Here is a 9,829-nt window from a genome sequence, read left to right as displayed (position 1 = left end):
TGCGACGACGTGCATTCTTAAAAGCACTTTACAAATAAAACTGAAAATGAATTGAAAAAATAAAACTTCACGAATAAAAACAATAACATTTTTAGTATCAGAAAAAAAATAAACTTTTTCATTTATTCCTTTTGTTTCTTTTATTGAATTTTCTTAGATTTTTTTTTTTTTTTTTTTTTAGAGCCAATCTTTATTCCTTTTATTAAAATTATTTGATTGAATATAACCATTTATTTTATTATTAGTCTCTAATTTCTATTTCATTTTAATTGAGTTTAAATCCGTTTCGTTTATCCCTACCTATTCTCAACAGCCAAATAAACGTAAAGGCTTTTGGAGCACGAATAAGACGCACCCTTTCATTCCTGACTGTACAAACTAAACGGACTATTCAGCAGACTGATTTTGGCATGGAATGGACCATTCTGTATTACTGCGTCTGTTATTAATCAACCAGAATGCACCTCTTCTGTAGAGGAGCAATCGTCATCATCGTATATAATCATTAGCGATGCAGCAATAAATTATTTCTATAAACACAGCGCTGCTATTTTACTTACATTTTCAGTGCGCTCTCCACAGCCATTAACAACGTCACGACTAATAAACGTCACGGCGGCTTTCGGTTAATTAAAACAATAGATATCGCCGTGTAGGGTGTGTGTCGGAGTGTGTGTCGTTCATAAAGGAGTTCCCTGAGCGGTGCCACTTCCTGCGGCCTCTTTATGTTCGACGGCTGTCATAAATAAGAGCTGCTAAAATGCCACCCAGTCAGCATCAAGGCACATTCTAGAAATTACATAGCATGTACTGAAGAAAAGAAAAAAATGCTGCCTCTTCATTTTATTTATTTATTTATTTATGTATTTATTTATTTATTTATTTTACAAAGAGTAGGCCTAGATGGAAAGAAAAATATGCACAGATCAGTAATAACATTGAAACCACCGAGAGGTGACGTGAATAACTTTGATTATCTCTTAAAATGGTGCCTGTCGAGAGGGGGGGGTGTATTTATTTATTCATTAGGCAGCAGGTGAACAGTCAGTTCTCGAAGGTGACGTGTTGGAAGCAGGAAAAATGGGCAAGCGTAAAGATCTGAGCGACTCTGACAAGAGCACTATTGAGATGGCTGGACGACTGGGACAGAGCATCTACCAAAAACGGCAGGTCTTATGGGGTGTTCCTAGAATGCAGTGGGTGGTACCTACCAGAAATGGTCTGAGGAAGGAGAACCGGTGAACCGGCGACAGGGTCGTGGACGCCAAAGGCTCATAGATGTGTAGCAAAAGGCTTGCCCGTCTGGTCCGATCCCATAGAAGAGCTACTGTAATACAAACTGCTGAAAAAGTTCATGCTGGCTTAGAAAGAAAGCAGTCGGAACACACAGCTGTGTATGGAGCTGCGTAGCTGCAGAGCGGTCAGAGTGTCTGCGCTGAAGACATGGCACCAGGATGCATGATGGGAAGAAGGCGAGCCGGCGGAGGCAGTGTGATGCTCTGCGCACTGTTCTGCTGGGAAACCCTGGGGTCCTGGCATTCACTTGGATGTTACATTGACAGTGTGTGTGTATATATATATATATATATATATATATATATATATATATATATATATATATATATATATAGAGAGAGAGAGAGAGAGAGAGAGAGAGTGTGTATATATATATATATATATATATATATATATATATATATATATAGAGAGAGAGAGAGAGAGAGAGAGAGAGAGTGTATATATATATATATATATATATATATATATATATATATATATAGAGAGAGAGAGAGAGAGAGAGAGAGAGAGAGAGAGAGAGAGAGAGAGAAGGATACTTCTCTGTAATTTTAATGATCTACTTTTTTAGATGATTAAAAATAGCAGTAAAGTGCAGTATAAGTCTATTGCATCAACCTTAAAAGTCTTCTTAGTTCATGTCTTTAGCAGCAGATTTCTTTTTTTTTTTAATTAATTCTAGGCTAAAGACTGCCTCCTCCTGGCTGATCTAAATACTTCAGGAGTACTAATCCCATTTTCTTCCATCAAAGTCCACCTAAACAGATTTAAAAGAATTATCGATATGATGACGTTGTCTGTAAGGAGATGTTTATCGAACGTGTACGGAAGGAGTCTCCAGTATCAGTGTTTGGACAGATTACATTACACAAAATAATCTAATAAGACAAAATCACAGTTGTTATTGTTATTTAGTGTGTGTGTGTGTGTGTGTGTGTGTGTGTGTGTGTGTGTGTGCAACCTTTTTAAATATCTGATTATATACACTTTTAACCACTTGATGGCAGTGTTGCACAAACAATACTAGCAATTAAGCCCATATTCCCTAACACCAGAATGAATCATACTTAAATTTTAGTGTGTTTTTGTTTGTTTGTTTGTTTGTTTGTTTTTCACTATTTGCTATTTTACACAAATTACATCCCTGCCGAAGATCACTGAATCTAAAGTATGCCCAGCATTATTTTTTGTTAGGAATGTATTAATGCAGGGAATGAATATACAGGCAGATAATATTTGGGCATAAAAACAAAGCATGAAGAAACCTTAATTGAGTAGTTTATTTAATATGTAAAGCATTTAGCATCGATGATTCAGACTTGTAGGCGAGTCGATGAATCATTACACCAGCATGGAGCAAAAAACAACAACAAAAAAAGAGCTTATAACCAAATGACGTCCAGATGAATGAGCGGGAATCCTCCAGTCCGGGCGAGGTTACAGCTGTGCTGTCCATCCGAGGGAAGAAGATGAACAAACCGATCACAGTAAGAGATTTGATGATCACTCGATCTCCTTCTGATCCAGTCTATCCGAGTCCAGGAGAAGCTGGGAGCTAGATAAGCCCTGAACCTTCGCTAGAGCTGGTGGGCCGCCCCGTTCAAAACCGGCGCGTTTCCCATTTCTACTGGGCAAATATAGTCCGCTGAATCATCAGGCCTCCTCTTCCTCAGGTGGCTGAAGTTTGTGAAGCTGAGCTTCTTTGGCTGAGATAAGCAACGATTGGAAAGGAGAAGAAAACGTGATACGTTAAACAGCTGTTTAGAGGAAGCACGAGTAATCAGAGCTACAGGTTTCACACGGCGAATTATAAACGTGCTTCCATTCATTCACCGATTCAACTTAGTCACAGTCATGTGCGCACGTTTATATTAATTATCGTTTCTATAGTAACAACCCGTTCGCAGCGGACACGCCGCATACACGGAGACTAATAATAACAACGGTGATTTATTTATTTATTTATTTTATGGATTTACGGAAGTTTTCTGCCAGGAGATGCTTATTAAACATTTACGGAATGAGTCTCCAGTGTCAGCGCGTTGTAACAGTCAGAAATAAAGCTGTTTAATCCGGTAACGTTAAATATAACTACAAAAGGGTAAAAAAAAAAAAAATAATAATAATAATAATAAAGCATGTGTCGTCATTCTTTACAGTATGTAACTGTCGGCAAATCTCTGCGGTATAAGAGGAATAAAACACTTAGAGGAAATTAATCAGCTTTGGGACGGTAACAGTAACGCCACATCATCACTCCAACCTGTCACTGATTCATTTCCTTTAACTGCATGAGTTACACAGTGTTTTATTTCTTACTTAAAAACAAGGGGCTGCTAACTTTTGAACTTTTGATTTTGTTTTTTTTGTTTAGATCTTAACATACGTCATTCGGCCGTTTTTCTATGTTATGTTAAGTTTTATCTATTTGATCATTTGAACACAAAACTGCATACTACTGTACTAAATATAAGCTAGTATGCTTCCTGTTGCATACTACAGTATGTATTAAGCCAATTAGCTTAGCATTTAGCGGTTTCTCCAACCAAACTGACGTACTAACTGTCGTACTGTCGAACTGATGTACTAACTGTACTAAATAGCATGTCAGAGTACTATTCCGTTAGAGTAGTTGCCTTATTAAGCTTAATATTTTTAGCTGTACTATTGAGTATAGTATACTGTAGTATGCATCTATTAATACTATTGTGAGGTGGGGTTTTTTTTTCCCTTTTGTTATTTCTCTCTGAATTAAGAGTTCACTTCACAGCAGTTGGATAGAAGTCCTATTAACGAGTGTGTCTGATGTCATACCCGGACTTTAGCGGTAGTGGTGAGTGACGTGTGCCCGCTGGCGTTGGCGTACTCGCGTTTCTCCTGCTGAGCCTGGGCTCCCACCAGACCGTTGAAATTGGTGGTTAAATGGCGCCTGAGCAGGGTTTTCTGAGGAGGGATGTTCAGTAACATGGCCAACGTCTCGGAGGTAAACCGAGGCTCCAGGATCTGAAGATGAATCCCAAAAACAAAACCCATGGTGTTCATAATAAACCCAGAAATACACATTTATCCCACTGCACTGTTGAATTCTGCTTTCTGATTGGTCAGAAAGAGCTGGGTCGTTTCCTATAGCCGCTAATCATATTTACATCAACGCGCTCGCTCTAATACGTCATCAATTCTCCGCAATTACTGCCGACATGGTGACGTTTTCTGTGAGGAGATGTTTATTTAACATTTATGGAAGGAGTCTCCAGTGTCAGTGCTTTGTAACGGTCTGTAAGTTTCCCAACACCTCCTGCACCGTGGAGTTCTTTATGTCTTATTACCAAAAGAGAAGCCTGGTGAGAGAGCGACGGTTCATAGCTGCTAGAACGTAAGTGCGAACGGGAACTAACTTGCTTGGCAGATGATGCACAACATTAAATGTACTGTATGTGTAAATGAAGAAATATTACTGACGTGAATTAAAATTTTTGTAAAATTGAATTGAATGAGAAATGAGCGTGGAGTTTTAGGAACATAATCAACTTCAGAGTGTTAAGAGTGATGTTTGCTTCATCACACCACCCTGCTGTTGATTATTTTCCTATAACAGCACGACACTGAGGGTTTTATTCCCTAAGAAAATAAGCGCTTAGAGGCCGAGGAATGATCACGCAACTCCATTCAGTATATAAGTAGGTGATCGATGAGTTGAGTCTTTAGGTTCTCGTCACACAGACTCCAGTCTTGGTGGTTATTCTGGTCTGAACACGAAGTTATAACAGTTTTATATTTCTAACGTTCGACATGAAGTTGCATTGATTTATTTGCTTTAAAAGGTATTTTTTATTTATTTATTTATTTTTTTTATGTCAGCTTGGCTCAGAGGGAGATCCGTTGCTAAATATTGAACAGAAGAGAATCGATGTTTAGAGTGCCCCCCCCCGTGTGACTCACTATGAGGCCTCCGTGCACGCCGCTGCCTCTGAGATTAGGAGCGTATTCAGCCAAGTCCACTGAGCGGAGCCACTCCATCACGCGGTGATTGGACCACTGCACCACTTCAGACGGAGAGGTTTTATTCTGCGTGAATGAGACACAAACACACAGATACGCGACCTCGTATTAGAACAAAGGCATAATAATTATACACTTCCTTTATAGGGTTTTTATTAGGTTAGTGAGCTTCCTTAACACTTTATTCATCATAAGGAGTTTCTATTGTTGTTTAAGTGGAGAATGATGCTTATTGTTTGCAAATAATTGCCCCTATTTCTTGAAGGGTGTCAATAATTATGGATTTGACTACATGTGTGTGTGTGTGTGTGTGTGTGTGTGTGTATATATATATATATATATATATATATATATATATATATATATATATATATATATATATAATAGATTATCTAATTGGAGAATTTCAATAATATTGTATGATGTTTATTTTCTAGAAAGTAAACATCACAAAACATCACACCCTTTTTGGTAAATGGTGCAAATAATGATAAATTTAAATAAAAAAGGTAATAAATAAAAAATAAAGAAAATAATTTGCAAAAACTGATCAAATAAAAATAAGTCTTCAGGGATAACAATAATGTTCTCATGTGTTATTGTAAATAAATAAACAAATAAGTAAATATGTAAATGATTTCATGGGAATATACATATTTAATTTTTTTTTTTTATTAAGTTGTTTCTTAATTAATATTCTGACAACCGAGTGGATGATCTGAATTATATCGTATGATGTTTATTTTCTACCAATAGAAGAAGAAGTTGTTTTTTTGTTTGTTTGTTTGTTTTTTTTACTTATTATATCCTTTCCTATATTTCTTCTGATGGCAAAAAAATACGTATTTATATGCTGTTTGTTATTCACTCCATCATTTGCTCTGTCTGGTCATTCAGCGGATGTGGCGTGGACCGTGAACACACACCTCGTCTCCTGGTCTGCGCCTCAGGCAGTGTGGGTTGAACTTGTTGACGTGGAGGACGTGGATGGCACACTTGATGCTCAGATGATGGAGCTGACTGGTGACCTTCAGGAACAGAAGGTCGTTCTGTAAGAGGATGAGTATGATGAAAGCAACGTTTGGGAGATAAAAGCTTGTATCGTGTTACGGTTATGTCGGTCAGGTACCGGACGCACCACTGTGAGATACTGGAGCACCCTGCCATCCACTCTGCTCTCATGGAACTGGTCCTTATACTGAGGTAAGCCGATGTCATCCAGCCAGCCTGAGGGGGGGAAAGCACGCTTACACACCTGTTCTCTTTTTCTAAGTGTTACTTAAGACTTAAGACATAAGAAGTTCTCAAACTCTGCAGTGAGCAAAAAACCTCTCACACACACTGACAATGAAAATACTGACCTTTCAATATTGACCTTTCAAAAGAGCTGGAAATTGAAGGTAAAAAAAAAAAAAAGTTATCAGTGTGTTTAGGGAGGTCCCCTGGTGGACTAGCGCCTAGCATACAGCACTCTCACCGCCACGGCCCGGGCTCGATTCCCGCTCAGGGAACCGACCCAAGCCACTGGAGGGTTGCACGAGACAGTGCACCCTCAGTGCTGTCCCACACCCAGAAAATAGGGAGGGTTGTGTCAGGAACCCGGCGTAACACCCGTGCCAGAATTAAAATATGCTGATGGGTACGAACGGCCGCGACCCCGATCAGCCAAAAGAGGGGGAAAAAAAAACAGTGTGTTTAGGGAGAAGGAAACATACATAGACATGACTGAGGGAAAAATAGAAGACAAAAATTACTGCCAAAAAAAACATAAATACTGTAAATAAAGGCACGAGGCCTGAAAGTCTACAGAGCCAAAAAAGTCAACTTTTACAGTATAGCGCATTCAGAAATACCATTTCTTTATCTTCACATAAACTTTATGATTATTTTTTTGTCATAACAATAAATTCACATCTACAAAACCACCAAGTAAGGGTGTGAAAACATTTGAACGCAACTGCAGTATGTAATAAAGTTAGTCTGTAAACGTACAGAGGGCATCGCATCAGATAAATTATACCCTCAAAGTTGCTTTGGCCACGTCCCAAATCACATGCTGTACTATGCAGTACTCCATCCATCCATCCATCCATCCATCCTTCCTTCCTTCCATCCTTCCTTCCTTCATCTTCATCATCATCATCATCATCATCATCATCATCATCATCATCATCCATACTTCCTTCCTTCCTTCCTTCCATCCTTCCTTCCTTCCTTCATCATCATCATCATCATCATCATCATCCATCCATCCATCCTTCCTTCCTTCCTTCCTTCCATCCTTCCTTCATCATCATCATCATCATCATCATCATCATCATCCATCCATCCATCCATCCATCCTTCCTTTCATCATCATCATCATCATCATCATCATCATCATCATCATCATCCATCCATCCTTCCTTCTTTCCTTCATCATCATCATCATCATCATCATCATCATCATCATCATCCATCCATCCATCCTTCCTTCCTTCATCATCATCATCATCATTATCATCATCCATCCTTCCTTCCTTCCTTCCTTCCATCCTTCCTTCATCATCATCATCATCATCCATCCATCCATCCATCCATCCATCCTTCCTTTCATCATCATCATCATCATCATCATCATCATCATCATCATCATCATCATCCATCCATCCATCCTTCCTTTCATCATCATCATCATCATCATCATCATCATCATCATCATCCATCCATCCTTCCTTCTTTCCTTCATCATCATCATCATCATCATCATCATCATCCATCCATCCATCCATCCTTCCTTCCTTCATCATCATCATCATCATCATTATCATCATCCATCCTTCCTTCCTTCCTTCCTTCCATCCTTCCTTCATCATCATCATCATCATCCATCCATCCATCCATCCATCCTTCCTTCCTTCATCATCATCATCATTATCATCATCCATCCTTCCTTCCTTCCTTCTTTCCATCCTTCCTTCATCATCATCATCATCATCATCATCATCATCATCATCATCCATCCATCCTTCCTTCCTTCCTTCCTTCATCATCATCATCATCATCATCATCATCATCATCATCATCATCCATCCATCCTTCCTTCCTTCCATCCTTCCTTCCTTCATCATCATCATCCATCCATCCATCCATCCATCTATCCATCCAGGGCAGTGGTAACTCAGTGGTCAAGACATCGGGCTACCGCTCAGAAGGTAATACCATAATTAACAACATTACAAAAGTACCTACGTGTGACCCAGATGTGATCGAGCTCGGAGGATTTCTCCATCGCCTTGTTGTTGAACGACTTGAGAGCCAACTGCAGTTTCTTTCTGTGTAGCGGATGTTTGATGCCCATCTCCTGTAACAATCATTCGAATGATATTTAAGCAACATCGCACCAGCTAGAGCTAGACCTGAATATCGGCCGTAGGTGATCACAGCCGTGTCCGATATAACAGCACGCGCTCGTGCAGTACAGCATTTATATAACAGCTCTATAAACAAGAAATGAATATGGAGTGAACTGACATTTCGGGCACAATAGGGTCAAAGGTTTTGTGTATTTATTGTTTATTATTAGCTGGCTAGCTATCCCACGTTGATTTGTACATTCCCGTTAAAGGTGCCTCGGGTAAAATTGGCATCCCTTCTTCCTTCCGTGTTCATGAGACCAGATTTCATCATTTGCCATGTCCAGTGATGATGTTGCTAACGCTACTATAGTAACCTATAGAGAACACAGAGACGAGCGGAGAGATACACAGTTGAATGTCCCAGTGTGGTTATAGGAAATCAAACCTTCTCAAATTCCTGCAGCGTGGCGGAGAGGAGGGTCTGCCCACTGATCACCCACTGACGTGCCAAGTTGACGTACTGACCGAGTCCGTAGTCCTCCAGCCAACCACACACCTGCTCCGTGGTCCAGTTGGAGAACGGGACCGTCATGTCTCTGAGGAGTGACGGAGGAAAATAACAATCCAGAGTGCATTTACACAGCGGACAGGACCGGGAAGTTCTTTCCATTCTAAAATTTATAGTAAAACTCATTCAAGTCTTATTTCTCAAGATTATTATTATTAAGATTCTTATTATTAATCATAGAGCGAATACAATATGTAGCGTGGTGTTAAATGGTGAAAACCATACATGTGACCGTGTAAAATATTACACGAGTTCTAGTTTGTTTATAGAATTAACCGTGACACGTTATTTGTTTGAAATATGTACCACCCGAAGAAAATAACTCAAATCTGGACTCCTACCGGACTGAGCGGGCCGAATCAGGGGTTCGAGCCAGTCGTGGTCCAGCTGTAGCTCTAAATCCTCCTCTCCTAAACTCAGTGGGCTCCAGATCATCGCCTGGCCCCAGACCCCCCGGCTGCGTCCTCCTGATCCTAAACACAGACTCGTGTCGTGTTCACGTCTTTAAATCAGTGTTCACTGACTCAGAACTGTAAACATTTTACAACATCTAAACCAATACATATTACAGTATCTTCCTTAGTTAATGGCAGAATAATCAGGTCGTCAGGAAGTGACTAAAGGACAT

At 39.5% G+C, this 9,829-nt stretch overlaps 1 protein-coding gene across 13 annotated transcripts in view; it reads right to left on the bottom strand.

The window, feature by feature from the left end:
• Positions 1 to 2,557: 2,557 nt before the first annotated feature.
• ppfibp2a (PPFIA binding protein 2a) overlaps positions 2,558 to 9,829 on the bottom strand; it is a 38,287-nt gene continuing 31,015 nt past the window's right edge. For all 13 annotated transcript variants that reach the window (XM_017466295.3, XM_017466297.3, XM_017466296.3 and 10 more), the window contains 8 exons: positions 9,543 to 9,674; positions 9,079 to 9,229; positions 8,527 to 8,638; positions 6,434 to 6,522; positions 6,222 to 6,344; positions 5,236 to 5,361; positions 4,111 to 4,299; positions 2,558 to 3,002 (listed from right to left, as the gene is read on the bottom strand). In XM_017466295.3, coding sequence (XP_017321784.2) covers positions 2,874 to 3,002; positions 4,111 to 4,299; positions 5,236 to 5,361; positions 6,222 to 6,344; positions 6,434 to 6,522; positions 8,527 to 8,638; positions 9,079 to 9,229; positions 9,543 to 9,674 — 1,051 coding nt within the window. In that variant the 3' untranslated portion in view covers positions 2,558 to 2,873. The remainder of the gene's footprint in view (positions 3,003 to 4,110; positions 4,300 to 5,235; positions 5,362 to 6,221; positions 6,345 to 6,433; positions 6,523 to 8,526; positions 8,639 to 9,078; positions 9,230 to 9,542; positions 9,675 to 9,829) is intronic.

This window comes from Ictalurus punctatus, chromosome 4, assembly GCF_001660625.3.
Source record: "Ictalurus punctatus breed USDA103 chromosome 4, Coco_2.0, whole genome shotgun sequence".
NCBI lineage: Eukaryota > Metazoa > Chordata > Actinopteri > Siluriformes > Ictaluridae > Ictalurus > Ictalurus punctatus.
The sequence above is the reverse complement of the archived record's forward strand: the minus strand, read 5'-3'. Positions and strand labels throughout refer to the sequence as shown.